Here is an 18,664-nt window from a genome sequence, read left to right as displayed (position 1 = left end):
TAACATTATAACAAAACATCATAAGAAATTAACAAAAACATGCTATATTAGCTAATTTTCTTAAATGAGGTCATGGATGGGGAAAAGCTTGCTTCTCCGTTTTTTTTTCAGCATAAGGCGGGCACAAATGTACGTATCTTTATGTTTCGACGTGACGACCCTCAAAGGCGTTAAGGACAGCGGTAAAAATGTCAAGGATATGTTTTCTGTCAAACAGCTCGAGTACAACTATATTATCTTTGTAGTATTCACATTGTAGTCTTCAAATTGTAATCCCGGTGGCAAGATAAGTGCCCAGTTGGAATTGCTGTTTTAATACAAAATGTAAAGCTTCTAAGAGCGAGTGATATGGTTCATTCTATTTTTTTTTCAAACCACGCCCATTGCTAAACTTGGACCAATCAAATAGTTCAATGTTGGCTCTGCACATGCGCAAAACAAACGCGCGGGTCAATTCCGGAACACAAACAGTTGAGCGACTTTGGGAAGAGCTGTGACCATTGACAGGAATGTGCGGAATATTACCTCACATCAGCAACAAGTAACGGTTTGTTAATGATATGGGATAGTACAGTAATATCAGGATCATTTGGGACATATGTATGTTTGTATGCATGTGAGTGTGTGTTTTTGTTGTTGGGATGGGTCCTCTTTTTAGTTTTTCTGAATTGTTTAACTGTTACAGCGCGTTGATTTGCATTTTTATGTATGAAAACGTTATTGTAAACGCAGTTTGATAATTCAGTTTAATTGTCTGCTTTTAGTTTTGTCCTGATCGGATTCAAGTAAATAACCACCGAACAACACTGTAAAAATTGCTAACATCAAAGTCAAAGTCAGCTTTATTGTCAAATATGCTAATATGCATGACATACAGCACAGATGAAATTACTGTCCTCTCGGATATAACATAACTCGAACCCAACATTTTTTTTAAATGACTAGATGACAATGAGTGGCAGCGTGGCTGACGACTTCAACCAATCCCTCACCCCTCCAGTCTCACCTACATATGGTCTGTTTGAGCTTTCCCCAGCCAAACCACCCTGGTTCTGTTGCTCTGAAACTCAGGAGAATCCAACTGGATCTCTCTCAGCTGAGGGATACACAGCTAGTGGTTCATTGAAAAGGTAAAACTGTTTTTATGCTATTGGAAGACGTTTTGCAGAGTTGATGTCCAACAACAGGATATGGAACCATACTAACATGAAATGTTTGACTCACTTTGCAGGCTGCTGTTGTGTCTTGACCCAGCCCCTGCAGACTATGAGAGTGACACAGTTGATATCTTTGGTTTAACCTGGGTTACAGAGACAGCACTGGTTGAATCAACAAAGCTACTATTTGGTCTACTGAGGTAAACTAAGACTCAAAGCTCAGTTCATTTTGCATGCTCCAAGAAACTTCTGTGCGTCAATGCCTTGTCTGTACAACTTTTATTTTCATTATTGTTCCAGGTGAGCTTGAACATAATTTTGCCAGTCAATAGCACAACACATAAATACATGACAATTGGCTCACATTCAGACATATTGACAATTAAGAGTTTTCAATCAATTAATTTAATGTTTGTGATTTTGGAATTACTGTAAGGCCTAAGAAAATGACACAACTAAGATATATGAAGACCCATATTTCATTCAATCTTTTTTTTCCATGCATGGCAGTGGTACATAAGACAACTTCTTCTAAGATATAAAACTGTCAAACAAATTTCACCAAGATAATTTTTACTGCTTGGTGTTAAATTTCAGGCAAAAGTTCTACAGGCTTGAGACTATGGCACAGCACATCTTACCTGACTTTGGTAAGCATGGTTCTCTATCTATCCCACAATATGTCTACTGGGATAGCTTTTAGCATTTATGGAAAAAACAAATTCTCCCCAATAGGCTATAATAAATAATTAAATCCAGCTGGCACCTTAATTCACTTAAAGTCATTGCAACAAATGAACATCATAGAGTTTTCGTTTTAAGGTGACCGTGGAGAAATCAATTTGATATCGGACTAAAATGGACACGTCATATTTCTATTCTGTTCATTATATATTGCTTAGACAATAACATCACAGTCTATGTTGTAACATGTCTAATGTGTTTTAGGTCAAAGATCCAACCTTCACTATGAAGCCTCTGAACTCAGACAGCAGTGTGTATTATTTCTTCAATATGTTAAAGTCTTCCTACACAGGTAATCTCCATACAAAAACGATCCGACCCATCTCACTTGGCAGGGTTTCTGTATACCGTTTCTGTGATCCATTTCATTTTAATTTTTGGTTTCAGGTACCTGAGGGTTTCCTGCAGCCTTGATGTACATTCAACACACCCTTTTGAAGAGTTGGAGGGTAAACTTCCATCTGTTCTAGTTGAGGAGTTGTTTGGCATCACTCTGCTCATTGGCCGTCTTAAAGATCTGCCTGCCAACATTCAGAATGCTTTCACTGTACAGAACCCTGGAAAGGTACTCTCACTAGTTACAATGATGTAATTGAAACATGGGGCTACATTTGTTACATTTGGCATCTCGTCGAAGATAATTTATTTGTTCTTTCTGTAATTGTAAATTACGAGGATAGATAGTTTGACACAGATACATTATTTCTGAGGAATAAATAATTTTCGATCCAAAAAAGTGAAATTTGATCAAATCATATGGGCCCACCAATAGAGCTATCATGGCACACTGGTTGGGAATCACAGCTACACAGAGTAACAACAAAAAGAAATTAAATATGAAATACAATACACAGTGGCCTGGTAGTCATCTGGTTAGTACGTCGGCCTCACAGTGCAGAAGTAAAGGATTTGATTCCGGCTCTGGCTTTCTTGTGTGGGTGTCTGCATGCTCTCCCGTACCGTGTGGGTTTTCTCTGGGTACTACTGTTTTCCACCCACCTTTCAAAAAGACGCATAGCAGGTGAATGGAATACTCTCAATTGTCCTTTGGTATGACAGTGAGTGCGAATGATTGCCTCTTTCTGTGTGTACCCTGCAATTGGCTGGTTACCACTTCAAGGTGTCCCTCACCTACTGGCCCATGACGGGAGGGATAGTCTGGTACTAGAAGTCAAAAGATTGTGTGGTGTTTCATTGTGCCAGTGAGATATTTTGTGTTGTGTCCACAGATTTTTCCTCCCTCTTGGCATTTGTTACACCTTCACCTTGACATCCATTGGTCAGTCTTGGAGATCCTCCACCTGTTGGGCCACAAGATGCATGGTACTTTACAGTATGTTATGCGTACTCTGAAATACATTAGCTTTTCCTGGCAAGGTAAAAAAAAAATGAGAAGGATTTTAATTTTGCCATTGTCACACATGAACAACATATCGGAAGAATATTTTTAAATGAAAGAAAAATGTATGAGTGTTTAGAAGACACTGAAGAAGCAAAAATCTGTTGACACAGCAATTTCCTGGAGGTGATTTGCATTGCGGTTGCGAGCAAAGCAAGCTACTGCTTTCTGTACTTAAGATGTTGTCCTCACAGTTTTCGCTCTTCTTCTGCCCAGGCCAGGTGGTGTACGCACACCACTTCATGAACCTGACAGGAGAGAACTTGACTGATACCAGTCTGTTTGAGCAGCACCTGTGCAACCTCCTTTGTGACCTGACTGGCCTGGCCATAGGGAAATATAGCAAGGTGGGCATGAAGCATTGAGGTACCTCACCTCCGTTTTCAGATGTGGCATTGAATAAAATGTATTTTTCAAACAGAAAAGAGATGTTGGCAAACATTGTGATTTTATTCAATCCATCGCGATGACCGACCGCTGATGCTGATGCTGTTGTTTCATATTTTTTCAGTACAGTTCTATCCATCCATCCATAATCTGATCCGGTTTGTCTTCACAAAGGTTTTCACACAGGCTTTCTAACTACAGTAAAGTCTCGTTATATCGATATTCAAGGGAGTCCGAAAAAAATATCGATATAACCGGGACTATCGATATATCCGACCCTGTTTGCATGTAATTTTCTCCGTGCGTGCATAGAAATAGTATCGATATAACCGGGACTATCGATATATCCGATATCGATATAACGAGACTTTACTGTATCTATATTCTGCGAACAGCCTTTAAATCAAATTTATACTGTACATACACGCTTGAGAACAGGGGCGTTAATGTGATGCCCGCTCTCACATTTCATCTTTACGGCAGAGGAAAATTTTGCTCGCTGTGCTTACTACTAGACTACCAATGTAATATTTGCACAACTTGGGCAAGCTCCAGTCCTTGTTCTGGGCAGAGATCTATCCGCTGAAATGGTCATGAAGGAATCATTACTCGGAAATATGATTGCAATATGTTCTATTTTATTTCTGTGTTAATTTTTTTTGTTTGCTTGTAGGTGAGGCCGACAGAAGTTCTCAGCAGTCATAATTACCTCTGCTCCTGCACCAAAGAGCTATGGATCCTTGTTATTCACCTTTTGCAATATAGGAATAAAAGGCTACACTCACAGGTGATGTCGATGCAAATTAGGGATGCAACCGTATGCAAATGCCACAGTATGGTATTAGTATGATATTGGATCGGATTGTATATACCTTTATTTGTCTCGCAGTGGACAAACTTACTTTTCACAGCAGCAAAGTTGTGAGCCTCACAATACAATAATGACTAAAATATTGTGGGGAAGTTGGCTAAAAAATAACTCAAAATACCCTCTAAAAACTCACAATATTGTTAAAAAAGAATGATTGGAAAATAAAAGTAGAATATTGTATTTTTGTCTTGGACTGGTGAGCCATTTCATTGCCAAGTGCTCCTCTTGGCCCAGCGGCATAAGGTATGATGGTCGATGTAATTTGGAACGTTGAGTGTCAGCTTACAACACTAACAATACTTAAAATCGAAGCATTTAGTTGCACATTTGTACTGCAAAAATATATATTGTCTCTCTTGTCGCTTTAGGCTTTTTGGAGCTATATGAACTCGTTGCTGAGGCCTTTAGTGTCAGGTAAACCTGCAACCGAACAGTTCAGTGGCCTCCCGACACACTGCAAGGACCACCTAGGATTCACATGGTGGCTGCTCACCCATCTAGCAATATTAGGCCAATACAGTCAAAATGGCATAATTCAAGATGAGGTAAGAGGACATTTATAGAATTTGACACGCTGTTGCACACACCCTCACAATACAGTATGATTCACCGCAATAAAAGATTTGAATGCTCAGTTTGCACTGACACAATTAAAGGTATTCATGAAAGAAAAATATGTATTTTTGTTTTTGTCAATGTTTAGGGTGTGATAAGGAAAACAGTATTTTTCATGTCTTTATATCATATTTGATAGACAAAGATTTGATTCACACAATTTGAAATAGATTGTCAATATCAATGATTCTGAAAATGCTTTATAGCATGAATGGCACTATTCGTACTTTGTGTGATGGCAAATTTTAATGGTATTTCAGAATTGGTCATTTCAATGTTTATTGTGGCCAAAGTTGCATTAACTTTTTTTTAGCAAGTATGTACGTTTCTTGAGGACAGTTCTGTCATATTTCACCATTTGTACAGTTGTTTTTATTTTACATTTTCAAGCTGCTTTTTTTTTTTCGTTTCTGTGCAATACATTTTAATTCAATCATTTTCAAGCACTTAAACATCTGTGCGTTTTACAGCGGCTTTATCATAATATGAGGTACAGTGATACCTCTGTTTACAAACCCCTTGGCCTATGAACTTTTCGGTTTACAAACATTACATATATGAAAATCTTTACCTTGGCATACGAACTTTTTTTCATACACGGATCAGCCTCAATTAATGATGTGTCGTTCACGAACGAGCCCGTTCTTCTAACAACAAAATGGCAGCCGACTGTTTTTGTCCTCTATTCCCCACCCCCAGTCTTCGGTTAAAGCCACTTGATTGGTCAAGAACGCAGCAGTGAGGGGAGGTGGTTTAAACATTAAAGAGACAGGCAGACTACAGTGACAGTTTCAACTTTGATAGTTCAAAGGCAGAGTGTAGACTGCAAGGTTAAAATCATGGCCATCAATCAGGCTCCACAAACAACCCGCACAAGCCATCTGTACAAAAAAAAAGCTATCAACCAAGTTAAACAGAACACAATTGATGAGAAACTAGATACAATTATCACAGAGAAAGCACAAGGGATCATTTCTCAAGATGGTGAAAGAAGAAGGTTACGTTCCTCATCAAGTGTTTAATGCTGATGAAACCGGCCACTCCATTCCATCAAGCCATCAACGACCTTCACAAAGTTAAATAAAACGACTTTATTATACAGTGCAGTTTATTTCTTTAATTATAATACCATAGCACATTTTTATACATAAATTAAGGTATATTTTGTGTAGCTTCTTATCCAAGAGGATTCGTCAGCCAACTAAAGTCGACTTTAGTTCACTGACAAAGCCTCTTGGATAAGAAGCGAAACGTCCGACACCTTCAATGAAGTACAGATGATGGCTGAAGAAACCTTTTCATCGCGTGTTAATAAGTTTTGATTTTATTTTTTGATGTCTCATACTTTTTTGTCCATACATGCAGAAATTCCAGGAGGACAATTGGACGTTTGTGGAAGAGTTGCTGAAGTTGACTTGCAAGGCACAGGTGAGCGTCTTCATCGAACTTGTCATACTTAATGGAAATCCGTCTATTTTATTTGTTCCGTTTTGATGATGACATCAATCTGCATGAATGTGTGCTAGTCTGGTTCATCTGTATAATCATAGGGAGGGCTTGGAGAGGAGCAGGTCAGAATGCATGTGCACTGTTGTCTCTCTCTGTGTCTGTTGTGGAAACCCAGTACCACCGCCGTCTCGATCCTTTGGGACTACTACAGCAAAAACCTGGTGAGAAATACTTTGTTCAGTAAAGTACTTAAAGGACAGCCCGACTTTTTTGTTTTTTAACTGACACCAGAAAAACGTTTTATAGCATCTAAAATACCCAAAACACGCAGTATGATATTTTTAGTCAAAGGCAAAACACCAATAAAAATGACTTAAAGTGTCCAAAATCTGCAAAAAACTGAGCTGCAAATTGGGCATTTTCAGAAAGTCCCGCCCCCATTTTGTGACGTCACGCCAATACGTCTTGCGTTGCTTGTGAATCAAAACAATGGCTTCAGATTCGGAGAATATTCTTTCTTGTTACACATCCAGTTATGAATATGATTCTCTGAAGAGCAAAGCATACATGTTTGCAATCGATTAAAGAATGTATTTGGCCCATTTTGAGGCAACATTGGGGAAAATCTCTCACAAAAAAATAGGCACAAAATGGCGACATCCTGTGGCCACCTCCGTTTCCACAGGTTGATAAATTCTTAAATGGCGCTTGGACCCCCTCTGGCGGCTTTTGGGTTTACAGCAAAATACAGGGTGCAAACAAAAAAATACGATATAAGGTCCCCCAGACGTGCAAACACCGGGACTACAGCAAGAATACATTGACGTGATGGAAGGACAATGCGACAATGCGTCCTTTTCACGGTCAGCAGGCGGTCCTTTTCTGACGTCACGTGAGGACTCGTCACCAACTCAAAAACAAGACTTCCTGAATGTTCAGCGCGAGTCTTAAAACGTAAAATATAGCTATATGCGGTGGAATCTTATTAAAATACGCTCAGTAGAAGTCATTTGAAGTGATTTTACAAATTATGGACACAACTTGTCCGGGGACGTCGGTTGCCCTTTAACTGACATTGCGATGTTAAATACCATAGTAATCTACTGTATTTTCCCCTGTAGAGTCTGTGTTGTTAGGGTCCTTCAAGGCATTGGTGCCTTTTAGGGTGGAGAGCCAATCTGTATATTGTTGTAATATCATCATTTTAGCAGGTTTTCCTGTGGAAAGTTTGCAGTCACGTTATTCATGAAACTCCAAAATAAATTGCTACTCACTTACCATCAGTTGGGAAAATGTGGTACATGAGAGATGTTTCTCCAGTTCCTCGTGGCTGCTTTTTAGCCACATGGGGAACATGTAAACTACTTTGACTGACCTACAAATGGCATATTAAAAGGAACGTGTGCTCCCGCATATTCATGATGGAGCACTCATAGTGGCTGATTGATTGTTTTGGAACCCAGGCACCATTCACCGAAAACTGCCGATTCACCATTTTTGTGCTCAGGCCAAAACCTCGTCTAATACAAAGATAATACTTTGGTGCCATTTGGTGGTATTGATTTTAGAGGAAAGTGAAGAACTTCCAGTATACATCCCAGAATGATATCTCATAAAAAAAAGTTGTGATTTGACGTAGTCTTGCACTAACTATAAGGGTCAGATATTTGGTCCCTGTCTTTTTTATTTCTGCACATTATTTGTCCCACTTAAAATGCTCCCAAAGTTGTTTATAGATTGAGTGCTCTGCTGTGTCTCTCCAATCCCCAGGGTGCCTCATTCACTGTGCCGTGGCTCGGAGTGAGCGGCCTGGGGACTTTGTGCAAGACGCCCCTGTCTCTTTTGCAGCAGGCACGCAAATGCTGCGAGCCGTCACCCCTCCGCTCCCCAGGACACACAGAACTGTACTGTTCGGCAAGTTCATTCCACATTTTTCTGCGAGTGCTGGCCCTATGCCTGTCTCAGGACAGCGTTGGGGGAGTACCACAAAGACAGATCAAAGGAAGGTAAAGCTTTCGTGGTGACACCAAACCAAATCTCGTTGTGTTCAATGTGCATACCTACAAAACACATCCAACATACTGTTTCCAACAGTAATTGCACTGAACCTTTCCAGCCTTTTGGGAAGGATCTCATCTTGCAAGAAGCTTTTGAAATGTACTAGTCTCCCAGTAGAGCCGCTATCTGAGGAGTCATCCACCTCCTCTTCATCAGAGAAAAACAACATAATCTGCACCTGCTTTTTCAAGAATTGCGCTGTTTTCATTGAGCGTGTCCTCTTTTCGGTCAGTGATTCTGAGCTTGCTGGTTATGCCATGAGAAATCATCACACGTGCTGTAGCGAATGACTCAACTGAATTAAAATAATTTATTTACTTATACATTTGTTTTAATTTTCCTGTGCCTGTGATCGGGTGTGATGAAGGCCACATAGAATTTACAGCTAAACCTTTGCAAGCAACCACAGATTGTCTTTTAAACGAGAGAATGTCATGGCCTCCTGTGAGTGAATCATTATTTATGATTCTAATAGGCACATATAATGCACTCACGACCACATGTACTTTCATGAGTAAATTGAAACAAAATCGCCATTATTTCAGTATTCATATGTATTTCTTTTTTAAACTGTTCTGGACGCCTTTGCTCGTCCAAGGTTGGGAAAGAGAGTTTTCAGTGATGTTCATGCATTTGTAACAGCCAATCACGTAGTTAGGTATCCTTGTGTATCAAATACAGGCCGGCCGCCCGAATGAGACAACCGTAGATAAGTCAGCCTAATGTCTTCCCTCTGTCTGGAGTATTCTCAGCATCATTGCAGACATGGGGGCCAATTAGTTAACGAGCGTGGTGGTTAATGCGCCTTCGCAAAGCTTTGGCGCTTTCCAACACGGATAGCAAGGGGGCTTGGCTGGGGGGCTGTAGGATGTGTGTACTCAGCCAGACTAGGCTGGAACATGTCCAGATCGCTTTCCCTACCCTTCAGGCTCTACTGTTTGGGTAAACCTGGCTGGCCTAGGGAGACATCAATGATGGCCAGGTTAATGCGTCACACGTTGGCCAAGTTGATATCCACAACAAGAAATTTAGAACATATGCTTGGCTGCAGAGAAAACACTCAAACAGAACAAAACAGTGGGGAGAACAGCTCCTAACGATGGCATTTTTTTTCCATGTCATACGCATCTTGTTGGTCTGATTGCTTTGTATACTGTGTGTGCGTGTGTGTGTAGGTGAGTTATATTTTGTGTGACTGTTTAAATATAAAAAATATCTGAATATCTGAATATTAAATCGCAAAAAAATAGCCAACTTATTTTTCAAATTCCCACAGCCCTTTACCTCCGATACAAGTTTGTCTTGGGAATTGCCACTGTTTGTATTTTGAACACGCAAGTAACATAACTCACCTCAAATGGAGAAAATGGGCTCAGTGTGCTGGTCTATCTATTTTTGTGTGTGTGTGTGTGTGTGTGTGTGTGTGTGTGTGTGTGTGTGTGTGTGTGTGTGTGTGTGTGTGTGTGTGTGTGTGTGTGTGTGTCTGTGTGTGTGTGAGTGAGTTTGAGTGTGAGTACACACATGTTTTTATTGATTCTTCTCTGGTGTTGCAATAAATTGGCTTGGCTGTAGAGAGGGACCCAGCGCCTACTGCTGTGTGTCTGAGTGTCTCTGACATTTAACATGATCTTTAAAGGCATTTCTCCACTGTGCCCTCAGGATCCAACAGAATGTTGGGTGTTTCACTTTTCTTATTTCCTCTCCCACTTTACGCACCCAACCTACAAACACGCACGCACACACACACACACACTTTCAAGGCCGGCCAGACAGCACAGATTCCCCCCTTGGTGCAGTGATGGGGAGAGAAGCAGGTGGTAGGGAGCATCGTGGGAATGGGAAGTTTAGTCACTACAGACTGATAAAGGACATGTTACATCTGAAGTGATTCTCATGAAGTTGTACGTTTTGCAAAGTCTGATCTTAATAGTTGCACTCGTTTCGATCTAATAAAAGACTATACGATCAAGGAAAGTGTTCATTGTTCTTGTCCTTTTTCAGGATTTGCTCCAAGTTCTCTTCTAAGAAGATGAAGGAGTTGACGGAGGCCGGGCTCATCAATTTCTTGCTCCTCTTTCTGGTGGTTGCGAGGAAGGTGGAACTGGAGGATGTTGCCAATAAAACCTGTGAGCTGCTGGGCTTCCTGCCATCTGACTGCCCTCCAGGACACCGCACACTGGTGTGGAGGGGACAGCTGGCACTGGTGTTGTTATTTCAAGTATGATCAATCATCAAGAAAAAGTGTCACCGATGAATAATTCTGAGATCCAGTCCATTAAATTCATCTGCGCAAGAGCTTTTGACATTTGTGTTCTTTGATCTAGGAGAGGGGCTTGGATCTTGGCCCACTTGCTAGTGGGCTCGCCGCATCTTTCAGTGATATCACTAAGGAGTTCTACAATAAAACTACTGAGATGTCTCGTAAACTTGCCCTCTGGGGGCCTCTTGGATCATACCTGGAGGGGGTGGCTGAAGTGTTTGAAACAAGCACCAGGCTCAACCTATCAGAGGAAAATCTTCTCAATGGAGGCTTTGTGTGGTTGCTGCCAGCCTGCCGCCAGTCGGAACTCAACTCTGTTCTTGGCTTCCTGCAGACTGTCCTCGCCCAGCTCAGGTGAGAGAAATCGTCACCCAGCCTTTTCAGCCCCTTTTCATTATTCTTTTTTTTCTCCCAGTGAATTACTCTCTCGCACATAAGCCCCCTTTACTGCGAATACCTGCCATAGCTGTAGAGTTGAGGTGCTCTTGCAAATTTGCCAGCTTTTGAAATAGTATCAACAAGTCAGGTGGAATCGTGCCAAAAAGTTTTGCGACAAAGACTCACCACTCTTGAGCCTTTGTGTTGAAAGCTGTCGTTGCCATATCTGATGCTGTCTCTGATGTCACCACATATTATTACCGTATTTTCACGACAAAGGGCGCACCGTGTGAAAAGGCGCAGTCTCATTTATGTGTGCCATTTCTGTATTTAACTTACACATTGAGCGCACCGGCTGATAGGGCGCAAGTTTTATTTACCGGTACATATACTCTACTGCCATACGTACGTCCGCCCCACAACAACACGCAGGCATACAAGTGTGCGTATTTAAAAAAAACAGATCGGGAGCAAAACTGAGTTTGGTAGTGCTTTATTTATTAATTACAAAGTAATTACATTTTTTAATCATCACTCAATAGGCGTCGGCATGGTAAAAAAAAGCACATGACCGGTACCGACTTTTCCGAAAGCTCGAGCCACCGTGCCAGCAGACACGTTAGCCCAAGCATCCACAATCGGTTGTCAAACTGTCGTAACATCCAGCCCTTTTCGTTTGCCTTGATAATGACGCCTGCTGGAAATGTCTCTTTAGGCAAAGTCTTTATTTAAAAAAATCACAATCGGCAGGAGTTTCTCTCCGTTAGCATGGCAGGTAAGCACAACAGGAAACGAAGGCTTTTCGCTAGCTTTTCAGAATAATTCGCCGGCCGTTCCTCCACCTCCGGCCACCTTGCCTTATGTCCGCGTATTATGTCACGGCAGCTCGATTCCCATGTTCCTCGGCGTAGCTGATAGCTTCAGTTTAAACTGAGCTTCATAACCATGTCTCTTTGCCATTTTCAGGGTTGTTAAAACAGCAATGTTTTACATAAAGCACATACCTGTTCGTTTATACACAAACCACGGCCACACACACCCCTCGTTTTCTTTACCGCTCCTACTAATGGTGGTCTCTAATACGTCCGCACTACAGGACGCACCGCACATTTTGAAAAAAATCTGACACGTTTATATGCGCCTTATGGTCGTGAAAATACGGTATGTTCTTTTACACACAATTCATGGATTTTGTCTGAAAAAGACTGGTGAATACATGTCTATCAACCACGACACCTGTGTTTCGCCCAATGGAACCGGATCGAATGAGGTTTTTGGGGCAGACACTGATAATGGGGGCTAACAAAATTGTGTCAAATATATGTTGGGAAATATCTGATTTATCATCCATTTGTATTCATTAAAAGAACATTGATTCACACAGGACACATATGGTAAATAAACACCCATTTGTTACTTTTTAAGGTCAGGCAGTGTTAGAACGGTTCTTCATCTTCCAACCTGGTTCGAGAAAGCCGGCTGAGGAAGGCCGTGACGCCATATCTGATTGGCTGACTGGTTTTAAGTTAGGTGAGACAGAGCCTCCCACTGCCAAGTCATGAAAAAACAATTTATTGCAAGCCGAACCCCGAAACCTACAGTGAAAGATTTGTATGGTAGAATTGTATTTATTTATTTTGTGCAATTTATTAATCAACGTGTTGAAATTGCATTCTCTCTTTTTGCTTTGTCGCTTTGGTGATGCAATATTTACAGTTGAACAGCCTTGATATTTAGAGTGATTATTTAGGAGGCACAAGGATTTGAACCGACACAAGCAAACAGTGCACTTGAGTTTTAGTGGTACAGTAAAGTCTCGTTATATCGATATCGGATATATCGATAGTCCCGGTTATATCGATACTATTTCTATGCACGTACGGAGAAAATTACATACAAACAGGGTCGGATATATCGATAGTCCCGGTTATATTGATATTTTTTCGGACTCCCTTGAATATCGATATAACGAGACTTTACTGTATTTACAATTTTGTATGTATCCGTGAACCCATACAATACCCAAAAGTATGGTTAGTAACAAAGAAACATAACAATAGATTAGATTAGATTAGATTAGATTAGATTAGATTAGTTTAGACGAGCCCTTATTTGTCTGACATTGGAGAAATTTACATTTCACTGCAGCACTAATTCAATAAAACACATTTAAATTCTGTCTTTTAAAAAGTTCTATCTGCATCTAATCCGAATTTTGCAACTCAAAAGTAAATGCTGAAGCAAACATTTAAAATTGGAAAGTGCAAATATTTACAACAATTAAAATACACACTAATCAATACATGCCTACTAGATTTAATATAAGGACCACCTGCTCAACTAGATTTTACCGACTAAAGTTTGATTTCAAAACATCCATCCACCTGAATTCTAGTCCACTAATCCTCACAAAGGATGTGAGGGGTGCTGGAAAGTATGCCATCTGTCTTCGAGCAGTAGGCAGGGGACGCTATGAACTGGTTTTCAGCCAATTGCAAGGCATACAAAGACAAACCAATGCACACCGAATCATTCCATATGTTATGCAACTCTCACCGGCTGTAGAGACACTATGAGACCTTGGCTTATGAACTTAATTGGTTCCCAGACATTATGGTTTCCTCTGTCATCATAGCAGTTATAATTTTTGTGTTCACACACACACACACACACACACACACACACACACACACACACAGACACACAGACACACACACACACACACACACACACACACACACACACACACACACACACACACACACACACACACACACACACACGCACACACACACACGCCCAAAAGCCAAGTAAGTACAGTGGGAGCTTGGCTTACAAACTTAATTGTTTCCCAGACAGCGTGTAAGGCGAAAAGTGTGTATCCCAAAAATTAATTTCCCATAGGAAACCATTAAAATGAGAATAATCCGTTCTCAGGTCCCCATAAAACAAAATTTATTATACACAAAATATACCTTATTTTATGTATAATAAATGTGCTATAGTATTATGATTAAAGAAATAAACTGTACTGTACAATAAAGTCATTTTATTTACCTTTGTGATGGTCGTTAATGGCTTGATGGAATGGAGTGTCCGGTTTCCTCTGCATTATACACTTGATGAGGAACATAGGCTTATTTCACCATCTTGAGGAATGATCCCTTCAGAATCAGAATCAGAATCATCTTTATTGCCTTGTAGGTGCTTTCTCTGTGATCATTGTATCTAGTTCAATTGTCATCTGTTTAACTGGGTTGGTAGCTTTTTGCATCATTCTATCCATTTTCTCACTATAGTCACAGTCTCACACTTTTGTTTTTTTTTGTTTCAAGCTCTGTCATCTCCCTTTCGTGTGTGTGTGTTTTTTCTCACTCTCTGTCTGCCTGTCTCTTTAATGTTTAACCCCCCCCCCCCCCCACTGCTGGGTTCTTGATCAATCACGTGGCTTTAACCGAAGACTGGGGGCGGGGAATAGAGGACAAAAACAGTGGCCACCATATTCTTGTTAGGAGAACGGGCTCGTTCGCGAACGACACATCACTCATTGTGGCAGCTCCGTGTGTATCCCGAAAAATAGTTTGTATCCCAAGGTAAAATTTTCATAAATGTAACGTTCGTAAACCAGCGGGTTCGTAAATCAAGTTTTTATTGTAGTCTTAAAGGACAACCAACGTCTCCGGACAAATTGTGTCCATAATTTCTAAAATGGCTTCAAATGACTTCTACTGAGCGTATTTTACAAAGATTCCACCGCATATACAGTGAGACCCCAGCTTATGAACTTAATTGGTTCCCAGACAGAGTGTGTAAGCCAAAAAGTGTGTGTCACATTTTTTTTTCCTGTAGGAAACCATTAAAATGGGAATAATCAGTTCCCGGGTTTCCATAAAATATACTTTTCAACTAAATAAACCTTAAAACTACACACAACATACCTTATTCTATGTATAATAAATGTGCTATTGTATTGTAATGAAAGAAATACACTGCACTGTATAATAGTCACTTTATTTACATTTGTGATGGTCATTGATGGCTTGATGGAATAGTGTTGGAGGTCCGAGGTCAAAGGGAATTGCTGTTTGGAAAGATAGTTACATTCCATGAGGGCTGTGATTAAAGAAATAAACTGTGCTATAAAATAAAGTTGTTTTATTTACCTTTATGATGGTCATTGATGGCTTGATGGAATGGTGTTGAAGGTCAGAGGGAATTGCTGTTTGGAAAGAGAGGCACATTACATGAGGACTAATTAAAGAAATAAACTGTGCTGTAAAATAAAGTTTTATTTACCTTTTTGATGGTCGTTGATGGCTTATGGACGGAGACTCACCTTCCATAAGGACTCTTGGTAACTTAACCTCTGGTGTGGCTTCTCTTTGCTTCTTTGGAGACTCCTCATCATTTTTGCTGATTAAAAACTTCTTAATTGACACCTGTTGCTTTCTGACTTGTAAAGTCCTACGAAACTGAGGCATCACAGTATCGTTCATCATGTTGATGACTCTCATAGCCACAGTCTTTTCTTAATGGAACTGTTTGATAAAAGCCTGCAATTCATTCCACTTTGCCAACATTTCTTTGATGCTCTCACTAGATGCTGCAGAAATCTCCTCCTCCTCCGATCATCTTTTTCCAGAAAAGTCCGGTCTCATCCGCTTTAAATACCTGCTGAGGAATGTAGCCTTCTTCATTCACCAGTTCAAGGAATGACGCCTTGTAGGCTTCAGCAGCTTTATGGTTATAACTGGCTGCTCCACCATGACGAGTGACGCAGTGAATCCCAGTACGGCGCTTAAAGTTCTTGAACCATCCGTTGCTGGCTTTAAAATCCTCAATCAGTGCCGAACTTTCAGGTTGCCGCGTGGCGATATCGGCGTGAATTAGCCGTGCTTTCTCACATAAAATAGCTTTACTCACGCTGTCACCGGATAGCTCCAAATTAACAGAAGTTTTTCAACTTCTTCGATTGCCCGAGAACGTCGCTTTGAGAGCACGGAAACACCTTTTGCAACAGACGCACCTTTGATGGCTTCTCTGTTCCGGAGAATGGTAGCAATGGTTGACTTATCATAGCCGTGCTCGCCCACTTAATCACACAAACGCACACCTCGTTCGTGTTTTTCAATTATCTCCTTCTCAGCGTCTGTGATTTTATTTTGTGTCTTCTTGGGCTGAACACAAGCCTGTGGTGGTTTTTTTTTTTCGGTCCCATCATAGTAAAATTATCAGCAAAAAGCTCCAAGGAGGCGATTGACGTGTGCATTCAATGAGAGGGTTTGTGGAAAGGTGGCCCGGCTGGGGCGAAGATCACTCCGCCAGATCCGAAGGTCGTGTGCCTTGGGGTTTTTCCGCCGAATATTACTCCACCAGCCGTGGTGGGTGTGTATCATGAAACATGATAAATTTGACGTTCGTAAGACGAAAAGTTCGTAAGATAATGTTTACGAACACCTTAGCTGAGGTCTCACTGTATTTTACGTTTTAAGACTCGCGCTCAATATTCAGGAAGTCTTGTTTTTGAGTTGGTGACGAGTCCGTACGTGACGTCACTGACCGAAAAAAAAGACACATTTTAGCAGTCCTTCCATCACATCAATGTATTTTGCTGTACTTGTTTCGTCTGAAAACCTTGTGTTGCACCAAAAAGCCACCAGAAGAGGGCGACCAAGCTCCATGGAATGAATTTATCAGCCTGTGGAAAAGGCCTGATTCATGCCTCACAGGAGCTTGGACGCCATATTCTGCCTCTTTTTGTGATCCATTTCCCCCCAATGTTGCCTCAAAATGGCACGGAATAAATTATTTAATCGATTGCAAACATGTATGCTTTCCTCTTCAGAACTATTTGAATCATATTCATAACTGGATATGTAACAAGAAAGCATATTCTCTGAATCTGAAACCATTGTTTTGATTCTCCAGCAATGCAAGACGTCTTGGCGTGACGTCACGAACTGGGGGCGGGACTTTCTGAAAATGCCCAATTCGCAGCTCAATTTTTTGCAGATTTTGGACACTAAGTCATTTTATTGGTGTTTTGAATTTGAATAAAAATGTCATACTGCATGTTTTGGTTATTTTAGATGCTATAAAACGTTTTTCTGATGTTAGGAAAAAAGTGATGTCGGTTGTCCTTGAAATTAGACATGGGATAATGATAACGATGAAACAGTGATGAAAAAAATACTTGAATGCATAGTAAATCTTTAGCAGTGTATCTCTGCAAGTACATTATTGACTTTGGCCACCACCACGGTGGAGTGTTATAGTTTTACACACGTCACATCTTAAAATGGAGCAATTCTAATGCTGTTTTTGCTGTTTTATACACATCGTACTGAGATTATATTTTAATTGCCTTCAAACAGTAAACAGACAGACATTGTCAAGCTTTGTTGCTTTTTTTGTAGTTATTAATTGCGGTCATATTGTTTGACTGGCAAATGTAGCAGGTGCATCATTACACCCATTAAGAGCCATGTGGAATCCGCACATATTAAGGTGATTATTGTGTCAATGACTGAGAAAACGGAGCGCCATAGGGTTCTCCCTTGATGGCCCTTATACAAGAAGCCTGTCCCAAATCTAATTCCTCAGCTTTATTCCTTCCCATGTCTCTCGGCTGTGGTAAGGTGGGAGACTGCCGACGGCTGATGAGGTGAGTCGGCAATGGCACAACCTGTTGGATCTGTTTTCAGCAGACCCAATTAACTGCAGTCGCCCTGGCTTAATAGAAGGAAGGCATTCCTTTGAGGTCATTACAACCTCGTACTTGATATCTAGCCTTTTGTTGTTGTCAGGTGATGATGGGGCACACCTCAAGTCAAATCAAAAACACTCAGTGTCTGTGATGGCCGGGGGTATTTTGAGTAATGGGTGAAAGGATGTTGTGACTCAATCGTCGGAGTCTCTGAAGTGCAAAGATGGAAGAGAGAATCCAAGCGGTGTCTATGTGTTGGGTTGGCACCGACTTGAATGTATTTGTATGTTTGCGGGTTACACCTTGTAAGGCATGTCAGTTAGCGGGATGAAGTCGGGTCTCTGATGGGTGTGAAAGGCCCATTCCGCAGTAGTAACGAGGCTAATGAATTCAGTCTAATCGATTGTCTCAGCTCTCTCTGGATTAGATGCAACCTTGCTGGAAGGGAAGAAGTGAATTCTGTGTGTCTGTGTGTACAGATGGAAATGGGATATTGTGTGTATGATGGAAGAGTGGCGGGGGTTCCAACCCTGCGCTCTCTGAACACCCCGAACCCTTGCTTCCCCACAGCCCCATCTGAGCAGTAGAGGGGGGCAGAAGGATCACCTCCAGTCTAAATGAGATTACAGCTTCTTCGGCT

At 40.9% G+C, this 18,664-nt stretch overlaps 1 protein-coding gene across 1 annotated transcript in view; it reads left to right on the top strand.

Annotated features, from left to right (window-relative positions):
* Nucleotides 1-456: 456 nt before the first annotated feature.
* mms22l (MMS22-like, DNA repair protein) overlaps nucleotides 457-18,664 on the top strand; it is a 29,743-nt gene continuing 11,535 nt past the window's right edge. Inside the window, exons 1-15 of the mRNA XM_088999325.1 lie at nucleotides 457-541; nucleotides 946-1,130; nucleotides 1,232-1,357; nucleotides 1,755-1,807; nucleotides 2,106-2,193; nucleotides 2,289-2,466; nucleotides 3,131-3,224; nucleotides 3,517-3,647; nucleotides 4,361-4,474; nucleotides 4,927-5,103; nucleotides 6,539-6,601; nucleotides 6,724-6,843; nucleotides 8,393-8,628; nucleotides 10,682-10,898; nucleotides 11,005-11,294. Coding sequence (XP_088855451.1) covers nucleotides 946-1,130; nucleotides 1,232-1,357; nucleotides 1,755-1,807; nucleotides 2,106-2,193; nucleotides 2,289-2,466; nucleotides 3,131-3,224; nucleotides 3,517-3,647; nucleotides 4,361-4,474; nucleotides 4,927-5,103; nucleotides 6,539-6,601; nucleotides 6,724-6,843; nucleotides 8,393-8,628; nucleotides 10,682-10,898; nucleotides 11,005-11,294 — 2,072 coding nt within the window. The 5' untranslated portion in view covers nucleotides 457-541. The remainder of the gene's footprint in view (nucleotides 542-945; nucleotides 1,131-1,231; nucleotides 1,358-1,754; nucleotides 1,808-2,105; nucleotides 2,194-2,288; nucleotides 2,467-3,130; nucleotides 3,225-3,516; nucleotides 3,648-4,360; nucleotides 4,475-4,926; nucleotides 5,104-6,538; nucleotides 6,602-6,723; nucleotides 6,844-8,392; nucleotides 8,629-10,681; nucleotides 10,899-11,004; nucleotides 11,295-18,664) is intronic.

This window comes from Hippocampus bargibanti, linkage group LG06, assembly GCF_051943395.1.
Source record: "Hippocampus bargibanti isolate YZ-2025 linkage group LG06, ASM5194339v1, whole genome shotgun sequence".
NCBI lineage: Eukaryota > Metazoa > Chordata > Actinopteri > Syngnathiformes > Syngnathidae > Hippocampus > Hippocampus bargibanti.
The sequence above is the reverse complement of the archived record's forward strand: the minus strand, read 5'-3'. Positions and strand labels throughout refer to the sequence as shown.